The sequence below is a fragment of the Phacochoerus africanus genome, chromosome 2 (assembly GCF_016906955.1).
Source record: "Phacochoerus africanus isolate WHEZ1 chromosome 2, ROS_Pafr_v1, whole genome shotgun sequence".
Classification (NCBI taxonomy): domain Eukaryota; kingdom Metazoa; phylum Chordata; class Mammalia; order Artiodactyla; family Suidae; genus Phacochoerus; species Phacochoerus africanus.
Window position 1 is genome coordinate 75,271,512 of NC_062545.1, and position 17,588 is coordinate 75,289,099.

General features: G+C 40.7%; 1 protein-coding gene across 2 annotated transcripts in view; it reads left to right on the forward strand.

Moving 5' to 3' along the window:
• The window catches only part of LOC125116837 (uncharacterized), a 152,847-nt gene that overhangs the window by 28,206 nt on the left and 107,053 nt on the right, over nt 1-17,588 (forward strand). For both annotated transcript variants that reach the window (XM_047762415.1, XM_047762425.1), the window contains one exon: nt 17,167-17,359. In XM_047762415.1, the coding sequence (XP_047618371.1) occupies nt 17,167-17,359 (193 nt within the window). The remainder of the gene's footprint in view (nt 1-17,166; nt 17,360-17,588) is intronic.

The window sequence follows — 17,588 nt, forward strand, 5'->3', positions numbered from 1 at the left end:
AAGTTAATTCTTATAATGTAATCTGTTTAACCCAATGTATCCAAAATACCATAATTCTAGGAGTTCCTTTGTGATGCAGCAGGTTAAAGATCTGGCATTGTCACTGCAGTGGCTCAGGGTCATTACTGGGTTATAGATTCAATCCCTGGCCTGGGATCTTCCACATGCAATGGGCATAGACAAAAAAAGAAAAAAATCATCATTCTAACATGTAATCAATGTAAATAATCATTGATAAGATATTATGTAGTTTTTCATACTAAATCTTCAAAATCTAGTGTGTACCTGACATATATAGCACATCTCAACTCAGATAAGCCACATTTTAAGTGCTCCATAGCCACATGTGATTAGAAGCTACTGTACTGAACGGTTCAGCTCAAGATATTGGAAGACATTTTCTTTTTTTTTTTAATTAAATAAATTTATCACATCTGTGTTGTATAATGATCATAACAATCTAATTTCACAGGATTTCCATCCCACAGCACAAGCATATCTCCCCACCCCCCAAACTGTCTCCTCTGGAGACCATAAGTTTTTCAGTGTCTGAGTCAGCATCTGTTCTGCAAAGAAGTTCAGTCTGTCCTTTTTTCAAATTGCACATGTCAGTGAAATCATTTGATGTTGGTGTCTCATTGTATAGCTGACTTCACTTAGCATGATAATTTCTAGGTCCATCCATGTTGCTAAAAATGCTAGTATTTTGTTCTTTTTAATGGCTGAGTAATATTCCATTATGTATATGTACCACATCTTCTTTATCCACTCCTCCATCGATGGACATTTAGGTTGTTTCCATGTCTTGGCTATTGCAAATAGTGCTGCAATGAAAATCAGAGTACATGTGTCTTTGCGAGTCGTGGTTTTCTCTGAATAGATGCCCAGGAGTGGGATTTCTGGATCAAATGGTAGTTCTATTTTGCGTTTTCTGAGGAATCTCCATACTGTTTTCCACAGTGGTTGCACCAATTTACATTCCCACCAACAGTGTACTAGGGTTCCTTTTTCTCCACACCCTCTCCAGCACTTATTGTTTGTTGACTTTTGGATGATGGCCATTCTGGCTGGTGTGAGGTGGTACCTCATTAGTGGTTTTGACGTGCATCTCTCTAATAATGAGTGATGTTGAATATCTTTTCATGTGTTCTTTGGCCATCTGTATGTCTTCTTTGGCGAACTGTCTGTTTAGATCTTCTGCCCATTTGTTGATGGGGTTTGTTTGTTTTTGGTATGGAGCTGCAGAAGATGTTTATAAATTTCAGAGATGAATCCCTTGTCAGTTGATTCACTTGCAAAGATTTTCTCCCATTCTGTGGGTTGTCTTTTCATTTTGTTTAGGGTTTCCTTTGCTGTGCAGAAACTTTTCAGTTTGATTAGGTCCCATTTGTTCATTTTTGTTTTTATTATCAATACTCTAAGAGGTGGATCTGCAAAGATGTTGCTGTGGTTTATGTCAGAGAGTGTTTGGCCTATGTTTTCCTCTAAGAGTTTTATAGTGTCTGGTCTTATATCTAGGTCTTTAATCCATTTTGAGTTTATTTTTGTGTATGGTGTTAGGGAGTATTGTAATTTCATTCTCTTCCACATGGCTGTCCAGTTTTCCCAGCACCACTTATTGAACAGGCTGCCCGTTCTCCATTGTATATTATTGCCTCCTTTGTCATAGATGAGTTGGCTGTAGGTGTGTGGGTTGAATTCTGGGCTTTCTATCCTGTTCCACTGATCTATATTTCTGTCTTTGTGCCAGTACCATGCAGTTTTGATGATTGTTGCTTTGTAGTGTAGTCTGAAGTCTGGGAGCCTGATTCCTCCAGCTCCGTTTTTCTTTTTCAGGATGTCTTTGGCCATTCTGAGTCTGTTGTGCTTCCACACAAACTCTAAAATATTTTGTTTGGGTTCGGTGAAAAATGTCCTTGGTAATTTGATGGGGATTGCATTGAATCTGTAGATTGCCTTAGGTAGTAGAGTCATTTTGATAATATTGACTCTTCCAATCCATGAGCATGGTATATCTTTCCATCTATTGGTGTTATCTTTGATTTCTTTCATCAGTGGCTTATAGTTTTCAGAGTACAGGTCTTTTGTCTCTTTAGGTAGGTTTACTCCTAGGTATTTTATTCTTTTGGATGGGATGGTAAATGGGATTGCTTCCCTAATTTCTTTTTCTGCTCTTTCATATTAGTGTGTAGAAATGCCATTGATTTCTGTATATTAATTTTAACTTGGCCAAATTCATTGATGAGCTCTAGTAGTTTTCTGGTAGAGTCTTTAGGATTCTCTAGGTATAGTATCATGTCATATGCAAATAGTGATAGTTTTACTTCTTCCTTTCCAATTTGGATTCCTTTTATTTCTTTTACTTCTCTGATTGCCATGGCCAGGACTTCCAAAACTATGTTGAAGAGTAGTGGCAAGGGCGGAAACCCTTGTCTTGTTCCTGATCTCGGTGGGAATTCTTTCAGCTTTTCACCATTGAGAATGATGTTTGCTGTGGGTTTGTCACATATGGCCCTTATCATATTGAGGTAGGTTCCCGTTATGCCCACTTTCTGAAGGGTTTTTATCAGAAATGGGTGTTGGATTTTGTCAAAGGCTTTTTCCGTGTCTGTTGGGAGGATCATGTGGTTTTTATTCTTCAGTTTGTTAATGTGGTGTATTACAATGATGGATTTGCAGATATTGAAGAACCCTTGCATCCCTGGGATAAATCCCACTTGATCATGGTGTACAATCCTTTTAATGTATTGTTGGATGTGGTTTGCTAGTATTTTGTTGAGGATTTGTGCATTGATGTTCATCAGTGAAATTGGCCTGTAGTTTTCTTTTTTTTGTGGAATCTTTGTCTGGTTTCGGTATCAGGGTGATGGTGGCCTCATAGAATGAGTTTGGGAGTATCCCTTCCTCTGCAATTTTTTGAAATAGTTTCAGGAGAGGTGTTAGCTCTTCTCTAAATGTTTGATAGAATTTGCCTGTGAGGCCATCTGGTCCTGGACTTTTGTTTGTTGGAAGTTTTTTAATCACAGTTTCAATTTCAGTTCTTGTGATGGGGCCATTCATCTTATCTATTTCATCTTGGTTTAGTCTTGGAAGATTGTACTTTTCTAAGAATTTGTCCATTTCTTCTAGGTTTTCTGTTTTACTGGCATATGGTTGCATATAGTAGTCTCTTATGATCCTTTGTATTTCTGTGATGTACGTTGTTACTTCTCCTTTTTCATTTCTCATTTTATTGATTTGTGTCCTCTCTCTTTTTTGCTTGATGAGTCTGGCTAGGGGTTTATCAATTTTGTTAATCTTTTCAAAAAACCATCTTTTCATTTCATTGATCTTTTCTATGGTTTTCTTTGCTTCTATTTCATTGATTTCTGCTCTGATCTGTATGATTTCTTTCCTTCTACTAACTTTAGGTCTTGTCTGTTCTTCTCTCTCAAGCTGCTTGAGATGTAAAGTTAGCTTGTTTATTTGAGCTTTTTCTCATTTCCTGAGGCGGGCTTGTATTGCTATAAACTTTCCTCTTAGAACAGCTTTTGCTACATCCCATAGGTTTTGGAGTGTCGTATCTTTGTTGTCATTTGCTTCTAGGTATTTTTTAATTTCCTCTTTAATTTCTTCAGTGATCCATTGGTTGTTTAGTTGCATGTTGTTGAGTCTCCACGTGTGTGTGTTTTTTGCAGTTTTTTTCTTGTTGTTGATTTCCAGTCTTATAGCGTTGTGGTTGGAAAAGATGCTTGATATGATTTCAATTTTCTTAAAGTTACTGAGGTTAGATTTGTAGCCCAGGATGTGATCAATCTTAGAGAATGTTCCATGTGCACTTGAGAAGAATGTGTATTCTGTTGCTTTTGGATGGAATGTCCTATAAATATCTATGAAGTCCATCTGGTTTAATGCATCATTCAGGGGCTGTGTTTCCCTATTGATTTTCTGTCTGATTGATCTGTCCATTGCTGTAAGTGGGGTGTTAAAGTCCCCCACTGTTATTGTGTTATTGTCAATTTGTTCTTTTAAGGTTGTTAGCAGGTGCCTTATATATTGTGGTGACCCAATGTTGGGTGCATAGATATTGAAAATTGTTATATCTTCTTCTCGGGTTGATCCTTTGATTATTATGTAATGTCCTTCTTTGTTCCTTAAAATATTCTTCATTTTAAAGTCTATTTTTTCTGACATAAGTATTGCTACTTCAGCTTTCTTTTGATCCCCATTTGCATGAAATATTTTCTTCCATCCTCTCACTTTCAATTTGTATGTGTCCCTAGAAGTGAAGTGGGTCTCTTGAATACAGCATATATATGGGTCTTGTTTTTGTATCCATTCAGCCAGTCTATGTCTTTTGCTTGGAGCGTTTAGTCCATTAACATTTAAGGTAATTGTTGATATGTATGTTCTCATTGCCATTTTCTTAATTGCTTTGGATTTGTTTTTGCTGCTGTTTTTTCTTTCCTTCTTCTCTTGTTCTTTTCTGCCTAGAGGAGTTCCTTTAGTATTTGTTGTAAGGCTGGTTTAGTGTTGCTGAATTCTCTCAGCTTTTGCTTATCTGTGAAGTTTTTGATTTCTCCTTCAAATCTGAATGAGAGCCTTGCTGGGAAAAGTAATCTTGGTTGGAGGTTTTTTCCTTTCATCATGTTAAGTCTATCATGCCACTCCCTTCTGGCCTGCAGAGTTTCTGTTGAAAAACCTGCCGATAACCTTATTGGGGTTCCCTTGTATGCTATTTGTTTCTTTTCCCTAGCTGCTTTCAAGATTTTCTTTTGTCTTTAATTTTGATCAGTTTGATTAATATGTGTCTTGGTGTACTCCTCCTTGGTTTTATTTTATATGGTACTTGTTGAGTTTCCTGGATTTGAGTGAGTGATTCCTTCCCCATGTTAGGGAAGTTTTTGGCTATTATCTTTTGGAATATTTGTTCTGTCCCCTTCTCTCTCTTCTTCTCCTTCTGGCACCGCTATAATACGGATACTGGTGTGTTTATCATTGTCCCAGAGTTCTCTGAGGCTCTCTTCATTTCTTTTTTGATCTTTTTTTCTCTTTTCTGTTCCACACCCATAATTTCCACTAATCTGTCCTCCACCTCACTTATTCATTCTTCTGCCTCCTGTATTCTGCTGTTGGCTGCTTCTAATGAATTTTTTATTTCAGTTATTGTATTTTGCATCTTTTCTTGTTTAAGTTTTATATCTTGTATCTCTTTGCTCAATGTTTCCTGTAAGTTATCCATCTTTGCCTCCAGTTTATTTCCAATGTCTTGCATCATCTTCAGCATCAACAATCTAAAGTCTTTTTCCTGGAGGCTGAAATCTCATCGCTTAGCTGATTTTCTGGGGTTTTTCCTCTCTCCCTCATCTGAGTTATAGTTCTCTGTCTTTTCATTTTATAGGTTTTTGGTGTGGTGACCTTTTTACAGATAATAGAGCTGTAGCCTCTCGTACTTCTGGTGTCTGCCCCCCATGTGGCTGAAGTCAGTATGGGGGCTTGCTGTAGGCTTCCTGACGGGAGTGGCTGATGCCTGCCCACTGATAGGTGGAGCTGAGTCAATCCCTCTGGTGGGTGGGGCTTAGTCTCTGGATGGGATTAGAGGCAGCTGTGTGCCTAAGGGGTCTTTAGGTAGCCTGTTTACTGGGGTGTGGGGCTGTGATCCCACCTGGATTGTTGTTTGCCCTGGGGCTTCTCAGAGCTGACTTGTGGGTGGGGCCAGATTTTCTCAAAGTGGCCACCTCCAAAGAAAGGTAGGCTGCTGAATATTCCCAAGAGCTTTGCTTTCAGTGTCCTTCCCTCACAACAAGCCATGTTCACCCCTGTTTTCCCAGGATGTTTTCCAAGAACTGCAGTCAGGTTTGACCCAGATTCCTAAGGAGACTTTGCTTTGCCCTGGGACCCAGTGCACGTGAAAGTCTGTGTGTGCCTTTTAAGACTGGGGTCTCCGTTTCCCCCAGTCCAGTGGAGCTCCTGCACACAAGCCCCACTGGCCTTCAATGCCAGATGCTCCAGGGCTCTTTCTCCCCATGCCAGACCCCCACACGAGAGAGTTTGATGTGAGACTCAGAACTCTCACTCCTGTAGGTGAGTCTCTGTGAACCAGTTAGTTTCTAGTCTGTGGGGCTTCCCACCCAGGAGGTATAGGGTTGTTTATATAACGAAATCGCCCCTCCTACCTCTTGATGTGTCCTCCTCATTTTCTTCTGGAGTAGGATATCTTTTTTAAGGTTTCCTATCCATTTGAGTAAAGAATGCTCAGCATTTAGTTGTGAATTTTGTTGTTTTTAGGAGAGAAGTTGAGCTCTAGTCCTTCTATTCTGCCATCTTAATCCTGTTTCTGGAAGACGTTTTCTTATTTTTCCTACCCACTCACCTGGAGTCCAAGCCTAACTCAGTATCTAGGAGACTTCTCTTTTGGGTCTGCTTCCTTAACTAGTATCTCCTCTCCCATCTCCTCACCATACACAGACTTCCCTTTTTACCCCTCTGCCTTCTTCATTTGATCCTCATCCATGGTTAGTAAGTCCAGTTAGTGTGTTCCTCAGTAGAGCTGAAGAGGAAGACATTTTTGAAACAAACATACCAAGAAAACCATATCTTTCTCTTGCTAATATCCAGCCTGTCTCATACCACAAGTGCAGTGTTATTTGCTAATATTTTATTTTATTTTATTTTATTTTGTTTATTTTTGTCTTTTTGCCTTTTCTAGGGCCACTCCCATGGCATATGGAGGTTCCCAGGCTAGGGGTCTAATTGGAGCTCTAGCCCCCGGGCTATGCCAGAGCCACAGCAATGTGGGATCCAAGCTGTGTCTGCAACCTACACCATAGCTCACGGCAATGCCAGATCCTTAACCCACTGAGCAAGGCCAGGGATCAAACCCCCAACCTCATGGTTCCTAGTCAGATTCATTAACCACTGAGCCACGACGGGAACTCCTTGCTAATATTTTAATAAAGATCTTTCTTACCACTGCGCCCCTCTCCCAGTATGTTTGTCCTGGGATGGAGTAGGGTGGAAATGAAGGAGGAGAGGGGAGGGAAATCCTCTCCTGCCCCATTGATTGTGGAGGAGCTTCTCAAGGGTAATGCAGTATGTCTTTCCTATGCTTTTATAAATGATAGGACTAACATCACCCTTAAGACACTGCCAGCAGCTCCACTTCAGTGTGAGAAACTCAAGGAAGTGACCTTCTTTCAGGGTATTTAATGGGCCCATGTTGTTTAGCTGCCCTCCATGTGTGTAGCCATGTCAGCATTTCATCGAGCATGTGCAGATGAACTATGTGATTCTTTCCCATGTAGGGGATAAAAGGAAAGATGCAGCTTGTTGGGTTGATATCACAGGCCAGGGCTGAGGTACTGGGACCAAGATCATTGGACTGACCACCCTGAAGAGAGGACATCAGAGAAGCCCCTAAGATGAAAACTCCCTTCCCCAGGCCCAGTGTGTTTGATCCCGTGGAGGAAATTTTGAGCTAGTGTAACACATGTTTGGTCAATGACAGTATCAGAAAAGGAAAGCACCTACAAGCTCTCATGGATACTTTGCCATGTGCATACTCTCGGCATGTGGGAGGGTAGAAAGAGCCCCAGAATTAGAGGCGGCAGGCTTCTGCTGGTTGTTTGACCTTGAGCATATTTCTTCAGGCACAGAGGCCTGACACCTCAGAGTATGTTCAGGATCTGCCTGGACTTGACCTTCTGGTATAGAAGGCTGTTGTGAGCAAGTGGTGGGAGATGAGGGTTCAGAAAAAAGCAGACCCTGAAGGGCTAGGCTTTCCTCAGGATGTGGGACTAATTTCAAGATTGGTGAGGAACAGAGAATTTTAAATAAGAATATGGCACTCCTCATTGCTTTGTAAATGTCTTAAGATCTTTGACCAGATGTAATCATGTTTGCTCCTTAGCTTGAAGTTTTCATGAGTTTCCTGATTCTCACAAGGTAAAGTCTAAGCTCCTTCCTTGGTGAAGTTTACAAGGTTGGATGCAAGCTGGCCCCTGCCAGCCTCTCAGACCTCATTTCCCTCCACAGTGCCTATACCTTTATTCTTATGGATCTGGGCCTGGCCCTCCTCTGAATGAGCAAAGCTGTTCATGCCCCTACATAGTGGCCCTTCTGTCCCTCACCTTCTCTTTCCTTGATAAAGGCCTGCAGGTAATTCAAATATTACCTCTCTGAGAGGTCTTTCTCACATCTCTATGCTGCGCTGAATGCCTCTCTCTATGACTTGTCTGCCTGCTTTACAGCACTCAGCTCATTCCAAGACTACTGGCTTATCTACTCCTGAGGCTGTGAGCTTGTCATTCATTCTCCCACTCATTCACCCCCCAAATATTCTGACCAGTAAATATACTAGGCACTGGGGATACAGCAGTAATCAAAGCTGTCACAGATCCTTGCCATTATGGTATACTATTTCGTGGAAAGAGATAGAGATTAAATAAATAAGTAACAGATACAGAACATCTCATGGTTTGGCACCAAAGTCTCCCCAGACATCCTAGGCCCTTGTAGTTGGGAGGTGGCAGTGGGCTGTGAGCAGAAATGACATGTGTCACTTCCAGTCCAAAGCATGTAAGAGCTGGTCCATGACCCTCCAGCTCTTCCCCTACTGCAGCCAGTGGAAGACATGTGTCAAGACACAAAATAGATTCTGGATCCATGAGTCACTGCTAGAAGAGAGCAGCCTAGAAAGCAACTAGTCCTTCAGTGGGCTCTGCTTGAGTGTGAAATTAAAGTATACGCTACTGAGCTTTGGGGTTGCTTATCACACATAACCTAGGCTTTGTGGACTAGTAAAGATGGTGATAGATGCTGTGGAGAAAAATTAAGTAGGAAAGGGGGATGGAGAGTTGGTTTTGGGATATTATAGGTGTAAGTAGTGTGATCAGGGAAGGCCTTACTGAGAAGCTGAGAAAATACTATCTGAGGAAATCAAGAAGCAACCATGTGCCTGACTGGGAGAAGAGTGCCCGGCAGAGGGGAGAGCCATGCAAAGGCCCTGAGGCAGGACCGTGCCTAGCAGTGTTGTAGGAACAGCAAGGAGTCTAGTATAGCTAGAGTGAATGAGGGGAAAATTGACAAGAAATGAGTTTAGAGGGATTAGAAGAGTGGAGAACAGGTTAGATAGGGCCTTGTGGATCATTTTGAGGACTTTGAGTGTGAAGAGGTATCCTTGGAGAGGTTTGAGCAGGAGAGTAATGTGATTTGACTTAAGTTGTTTACACGTATGCTCTTGTATTGGGAATAGACTGAAGGGCTGAGCAGAGATTAGTTGGAAGGCTATTACATTGATCAAAATAGAGACAGTGCCTCTGGAAAGACAGCATGATGAGAAATGGTCAGGCTCCGGATATATTGTGAAGGTACAGCCAGTATGATTTCCAGGCAGTTGGGATGTGGAATATGAAAGCAAGACAGAAGTCAAAGTTGACTCCAAAGTTTTGGCCTGAGTATCTGGAATTTTTGAATGGCCATCATCTAAAATGTGGTTAGAGCAGGTTTTAGGGAAGGTCAGGATCTTGATTAAGGGCACTGAAATTTTTGATGTTTTTATTAGACGTTCAGGTGGCAAAAGGAAGTAGAGAGTTGAATATATATCTTTTACATGATAGGTATCTAATAAATGTTTATTGGGCAAAAGAAAGGCTCTTTCTGTAATAGAATAGTTATGAGGTCACAAAAAGACAATATTACATGAAAATCCTTTGCAAAAGTATATCATGCTATTTAAATGCAGAAAAATAGATAAAATATTGTACTCTGCAGGTGAGGCAGAGACTAGAAGATTTTTTTTTTCCTTTTCAAAGATTGTAGCCAAAGCTTTGGGTCATTTATCTAACAAGTTTGCTAAGTTCCTAGACTAGGTTATTATTAATTATTATTATTACTACTATTACTGTTTATTACTAGAAAGTGATGCAGAGAGGATTTAGAAAAAGGCAAGCTAGTCAGAGCCAAAAGGCCTAAACTTTGTATTAACAAGTGATGGCAGGAGTTCCCGTCATGGCTCAGTGGTTGACAAATCTGACTAGGAACGATGAGGTTGCAGGTTTGATCCCTGGCCTTGCTCAGTGGGTTAAGGATCTGGCATTGCCGTGAGCTGTGGTGTAGGTTGTAGATGCAGCTCAGATCCCACGTTGCTGTGGCTCTGGCATAGGCCAGTGGCTACAGCTCCAATTCAACTCCTACCCTGGGAACCTCCATATGCCGCGGGAGTGGCCCTGGAAAGGGCAAAAAGACAAAAAAAGACAAAAACAACAACAACAACAAGTGATGGCAGAAACTAGTAGAGTGAAAATAATTAATGATGAGCACCAATTCTCATATGGTTACCATACTCAAATAGTTTCCTTGCATCAGCTAATTGGCAGACTTCAAAATATGAATCATCTAGAAGATCAGATTATATCTTAGTCAAACAGGTAATTATTGCCTTCCTTTTCCTGCCACTCCTCCAAGAATAATATTGAAGGATCAACTCTCTACACTACTCAAACATTAGAAGGAAGGTCTTCCACATGGCTGTGGCAGAAATTAAAAAAAAAAGGAAATACTGCTATATAGCCATACCCTACATGAGGTACTTTAGCCATTTGGTCTTCAAAGTTCATCTCCAAGCATACATTTCAGGCATAGGAACTCAAAGAGGGAAAGGGAAGGAATATGTATGTCTATATAAAGGGCTCAAACAATGAGGTGGGGTGGAAAAAGAGGAAAAAAACCATTTAAATAGATGATAGCATTACATTCAGCATCTTGACACTGTTGTTGCTTTCCATCAGCTTCAGAACTCAGTCCAGTAGCCATTTCTTTAAAGTCTTATAAAATTCCCCTGGGACTTCGCTGGTGGCTCAGCAAGTTAAGGACTTGGTGTTGTCACTTTTGTGGCTCAGGTTGCAGCTATGGCACAGGTTTGATCCCTGGCCCAGGAATATCTGTATGCCATGGATGTGGCAAAATAGAAAAGACAAGAAATTCCCCTGTAAAAGAACACCAGGAAAGAAAGGTCTTTTCCAGTAAAGTAGATAAAGCATACTACATTAAGTTGTTCTTTTTTTCTTCAGAGAGCTCATTTTGCATAAAAGGTGATAGGAATTAAATGCCAACAGAAGCTGGCATGCTAGCTTATAAACCTAAGCAAGCTGTTTGATTTCTGTATGTTACGTATAATTTTCTCAGACTCATTTCTGTTTTCCACTGATGCCTATCATTTCATAAAAAACAATATGTTCACTTTTGTAACTCCTAGTCAAAGGAAGCTCCTAAAGATTAAAAAGTTTTATGCCTAAAAAATCAGTAAAAAGCAAAGTAAACCAAAAACAACCACCTACCAGAGAAATGTTTACCTATGAAATACCTTCTTGATGGAGAATTATGAACCATAGCCATTATTTAGAAACACTCATAGTTTTATTTATTAGAAGATTTCTAAATTTCAGCTTGAATAATTAAAAATCTATAATTGAATGAGCATTTCATTAAAGAGGAGTCTCTTGAGGGAGATTAAGTAGTTCATCATCTGGTATACTTAGAACAGCACGTAAAAATGAATCATAGAGCCAGGGAATTCTTTTTTTTAAGATTTTTTTTCTATTATAGTTGATTTACAATGTTCTGTCAAAAGCCAGAGAATTGAAAAGACCCACAGAGTAGCCCTTGTCTACCTTTCTAATATTGCCAATTAACCATCCAAGCAGGTGAGCATCTGCCCTGTTTGTGAAGGTTCCAGAGGGATTCCTGTAGTTACACAATAGGCAGTGCACATACACAAACCAATTGACAAATCTACTGAGAGCCAGGATATAATGACTGCTTAAAATTTGCATATAAATGGATTCTATCCAACAACTGTTTACTTAGCACAGTTTTTATAAGAATGAATAAATGGGGGATAAAAGATTGGGAACCATTGGTTCCATAGTTTAAATGACTCATGAATGTAACAACTAAGAAAAAAAATATATGATAGCAAATGTTGATGAGGACGTGGTGGAATTGGAATGTTGTGTACTGTTGGTGGGAATATAAAACAGTGCAGCTGCTTATGTAAAACAGTATGGTGCTTCTTCAAAAAAATTAAAAAATAGATTTATCAGATGATCCAGCAATTCCACTTCGGGGTATATACCTAAAGGAAATAAAAGCATGGATTCTAAGACATATTTGTACAGGTATGTTCATAACAGCATTATTCACAGTAGCCAGAAGATGAAAGCAACCCAGGTTCTGTTGATGGGTAGACAAATATGATATCTACATGCAGTAGTATATTATTCAGCCTTAAAAAGGAAGGAAATTCAGACACGTGCTACAACATGAATGAACCTTAAGGACATTATGCTAAGTGAATTAAGCCAGCACAAAAGGACAAAGATTGTATGATTCCACTTATATGAGGTGCCTAGAGTAGTCAAATTCCATGAGACAGCAAGTAGGATGGGGATAGGAAGGGGAAGTAGGAAGCTATTGATCAATAACAATAACAATAGGCACAGAGTTTCAGTTTTGCAAGATGAAAAGAGTTGTGGACATGTATGGTGGTGATGTTTGTACAACAATGTGAATGTACATAATGCCACTGAACTGTACACTTAAAAATGGCTAAGATGATAAATATTATGTATTTTTAGTCATTTAAAATGCAAGATATGATATAAAATTTTATATATCGATATAAATGATATATTATGAAATAAATCATATCATAAATGATTTATTTCTTAACAAATGTTTTTTTCAGCCTTAAAAAGGCCAATGTTTCTTTTTTTTTGATCTTTTATTTTTATTTATTAATTTTTTTGCTTTTTAGGACTGCACCTGTGGTATATGGAGGGGTCTAATTGGAGCTGCAGCTGCTGGCCACAGCCACAGCTACAGCCACAGCAATGCCAGATCTGAGCCACATCTGTGAACTATACCACAGCTCACGGCAACACCGGATCCTTAACCCACTGAGCGAGGCCAGAAATTGAACCGGCAGCCTCATGGTTCCTAGTGGGATTCATTTACACTGTGCCACGACAGGAACTCCAAAGGGCCAGTGTTTCTTAACTTTTTATTATTATTATTATTATTATTACTTCTCACACAAGGACTTTTTAGACTTTTCTTTATCACTCCCCTTCAAAGAAATGTTAATACTAGAGGTATGCCATATATCTGTTTATGTACTGTCTATATATTTGTGCTTCATACATAAAAAGAGTAAGATTTTTTTCCCTCCAAGAACTACTTTTTACCCTTGACATTATCGCCTCTGTCGAGAATGCTTTCGTTTGGCTGTGATGACATAAGATGAGACTCCATAGAGGCAAAACCCAGGAATTCTGACTGGTATATGTTAAAAATACAAGTAGGGAACAGGAGTTCCCGTCATTGCACAGTAGAAATGAATCTGACTAGGAACCACGAGATTGCAGATTCAATCGCTGGCCTCACTCAGTGGGTTAAAGATACTGCATTGCTGCGAGCTATGGTGTAGGTCGCAGACGTGACTCAGATCTGGCATTGCTGTGGCTGTGGCGTAGGCCGGCAGCTGTAGCTCTGATTAGACCCCTAGCCTGGGAATCTCCATATGCCATGGGTGCGGCCCTAAAAAGACAAAAGACAAAAGACAAAAAAACAAACAAACAAAAAGTAGGGAACATAAAATCATAGACTAAAAGAAATCTATGTGCAAATATTCCAAAATCATTCATCCCTATTTTACTTATTTTCTAAGCCCTGTGCTAAGCACTGATACAATAATGAACAAAACCAGACATGTTCCTTGCCCTAATTATATTTATAAATCCAGTGAGTGAAACAAATATTGATCAATAATCTCATAATAAATGTAAAACAGTGACCTCAATAAGTATGTCAAAAGAAAGATACTTGGTGCCATAGGAGGCTAAAGGGGGTTCACTGTGAAAGTGATGATTGAGCTGATGTTGGAAGATGAAGGGGCTTTAAGTAGGCAAAGAGGGAGGAAGATATTCCATTGAGAGGGGAAAGCCTATGCATAAGGCTCAAGGGAGCATGGCCCCTAAAATAATCAAAAGAAGACATGAAAGGCTAGGATACAGTGATCTAGGTAGAAAGTGATACAAAATGAAGGTAGTCCCAGGTTTCTCAGCCTTGGTACTATTGTCATTTGAGGCCTGATAATTCTTCACTGTGTGGAGCTCTCTTGTGTGCTGTCGGATATTTAGAAGCATGCCTGGCCTCTACACACTAGATGCCAAGAGCACCTCCCCCCAAGTTATAACAACCAAAAATATCTCCAGACATGGCCAGTTGTCCTCTGGGGGGCAAAAATCACAGTTGATTCAAAACCACTGGTGGGAGATAGGCAGGGGCCAGACCATGTAGACTCTTTTATGGAGTTTTGCTTTGTCTGTGAGTAATGAGAAGCATTTTGGGATATTAAAAGAAGAAGGGATGACATAATCTAAACTCCACTTCTAAAACATCCTCTTCCAGTAGTGAATACAATGGAGGGGAGAATAAGCCCAGGCCAGAGGGGATGTGGACTAATTAAGAGGCTAGACCAGTTTAGAAGCTCCTGGCCTAGTCCTACTGCAGGATAATAACAACTTGGACTAGGATGGTGGGTGGTGGAGATGCAGACAAGTGGATGGATTTGAGAGATAGAAAGTAAAATCAACAGGACCTCATGATTGATTGGACATGTAGGGTGAGGCAGAAAGAGACGTCAGGAATGATTCATGGTAGAGGAAGTGGATGGGTGGTGGTGCTATTTACTAAAATGAGGAAACTGGAGGTGGCCTAGGTTTGTGGGGGAAGATCACATAATTTGATCATGTTAACTTTGAGAGTCCTTTGAGAGGCCTAGGAACAGAGGCCAAATAGGTATTTGGATACGTGGGTCTGGATCTCTAGGAGGCCTGAATTGGAAATATGAATTGAGGAACTAATGGTCTAAAGGTGGTAATCTCATCTGTCAAAGTGTGCTATCTCTTAAGGAAGGACTGCAGCAGGAAAAGATGAAGTCCTAGGACTGGGGCTTGAGTGTTGTGGCCACCATTTAATGACCTGATAGAAAAGAAACGGCTAGAAAGTTGGTGAGAGCAAAGAGAATGTGGAGTCCCAGAGGCCAGAGCAGAGACTGGGTCAAGAAGCAGGGAGTGCTGAACTGTGTCAGAAGCTCCTGAGAGATTACTTAAAATGTCTAAAGAAAGCCTGCTGGATGTGAGCAAAGGTCATTGTTGGACTCAGTGAAAGTGGTTTGGGTGGCTTGGTGGAGGCAGGAGCCAGATGGGAATGGGTGAAAAGTAGGAGGTGAGGAAATGGAGGCAGTGAATACAGATAATATCTTAGGTGGCTAGACTGTGAGGAGGAGGAGACATGGGAACCTGGGGAAGAGTGTGAGGATGTTTTAAAATAAGAGGGCTAGGAGTTCCTGTTATAGCTCAGTGGTAATGAATCCAACTAGTATCCATGAGGATGCGGGTTCCATCCCTGGCCTCGCTCAGTGGATTAAGGATCTGGCATTGCCATGAGCTATGGGATAGGTCGCTGACATAGCTTGGATCCTACGTTGCTATGGCCGTGGTGTAGGTTGGCAGCTGTAGCTCTGATTTGACCCTAGCCTGGGAACTTCCAAAAGGCCTCAAGTACGGCCCTAAAAAGCCAAAAAAAAAAAAAAAAAGAAAGAAAGAAAAGGAGGGCTATGGGGTTGAGTCACTGCAGAGGCACAGGTTCGATCCCCATCTAGCAAAGTGGGTTAAGGATCTGATGTTGTAGCAAGTAGCATAGGTCACAGCTGCAGCTTGTATTCAGTCCCTGGCCTGGGAACTTTCATGTGCTGTGGGTGTGACCAAAAATAAAAATAAGACAGCCATGAGCAAATTTCAATGTCAGTTGAGAAATCTCTGGTTGAAATGAGTTGAATGTCTGAGAAGAGAAACTTCAGAGGGGGAGAGAGTGGCCTTAGAGAAGGGAAGTGGAATTGGCCTTTGCAGTGCAGAGGGAGCAGGAGAGCAGGAGGAGGTTTGTATGTAAGTGGAGAAGTGGAAGGGCTTCCGTCGAGAGTGAGGGAGACTGGGCACTGGGGCAGGGAGTGAGGGAGAGAAATCAGAGGCTTGAGAAGGGTAGAGAAGTTTTGCATTTTGAGAATTACTATTAGAATAGCATTCTGAGAAAGCAATAGGTCCTCAGTCATCTAAAAACATAAAATTATGACTGGAATACTCAAATTACTTATTTTAGTTTCCTAACACTTCATAATAAAGTACCACAAAGTGAGCAGTTCAGAACAACTGGGAGATAAATTTATTCTCTGACAGTTCTGGAGACTCCGAGTCCAAAATCAGGGTGCCAGCAGGGCCGTGCTATCTCTGAAGGCTCCAGGGGAAAATCCTCCTTACCTCTTCTGGCTTCTGGTCATTACCAGCAATCCTTGGTGTTCCTTGGTTTATACATGCATCACTTCAGTCTCTGTCTTGGCCTGCAAGTGGCCTTCTCCTCTTTGTATCAGCCTCCAAATTTCCTTCTGAAACATCAGTCATTGGATTGGGGCCCACCTTAATCCAGTATGGCCTCGTCTTGTGTACATCTGCAAAGACTCAATTTCCAAGTAAGGCCACATTCACAGGTTTCCAGTGGACATGAATTTCAGGGGGGCAATATTCAACTCAGTATGTTACTATGATGTGAGATTGTGTTAATGCATTTTAGAAGTATTAGATTTAAAGAAAAATCTTTAACAGCTAAAGTTTATAGATCTCAAGGTCTCACTCATATGCACAGTGTCACTCCCTACAACAACTGTTGTGGTGTCTCCACTGTCCCCATGTTACAATTTAGGAAATGGAGGCTAAGAGTAGCTGAATGACTTACCCAGGGTGAGAGCCTGGAAGAGCTGGGACCTGAACATGGACACTGACTTCAGAGACCACTTTAGCACTTGGCTCTATTGCTTACCTTTTTCTAGATAATACCAGGTTAACCAGTAAAACCTTAAACAGCTAGTTATTTGTTTTAGAACTACCCATCCCTGATGACATTCCTTGTTAATATCTTTTTTCTCTACATACAGCTATTTATCCATTCATCATGTCTACAGCTCCATGCTGACAGCCCTGATTATAGGAGCTGAAACCTGCTGTTTGGTCCATTTGAGCCAGCAAACTATAGCTCTCCCTCCTGGTAATTTGCAACCTTGACTTTCTTTCCCAGGTCCAGGGCATCCAGTTCATGGAGTTCTCAGAAGTGGAGAACCAAGATGACTACTACAGCATGGAAGCTGGTTACATCCACACCCAGGACCAGCAGGGAATCTATGTCATGTATGATGAAGCCTTGAGTGATCTGAAGGAACTAGAGACAGAACTGCTGCTTGTGGCCAGCCATTACATTGAGAAAGAAAAAGGTCAGAAGTCAGATTTTTAAAAACCATCCAGGCAAACAAGCAAAAAAAAAACACAAAGGGCCTCATTTAACATTTCCCATCTCAAAATATAAATGCATATCCAGTAGTATCTTGAAAATTCTATTAGCACACATGCCTCTCCCAACACACACCACTTTAGAAAAGATAGTTTTGTTTCTAGCTCAATTTCCTCATTTGTTGGAGACTGTGACTTGGTATAATTCTTACT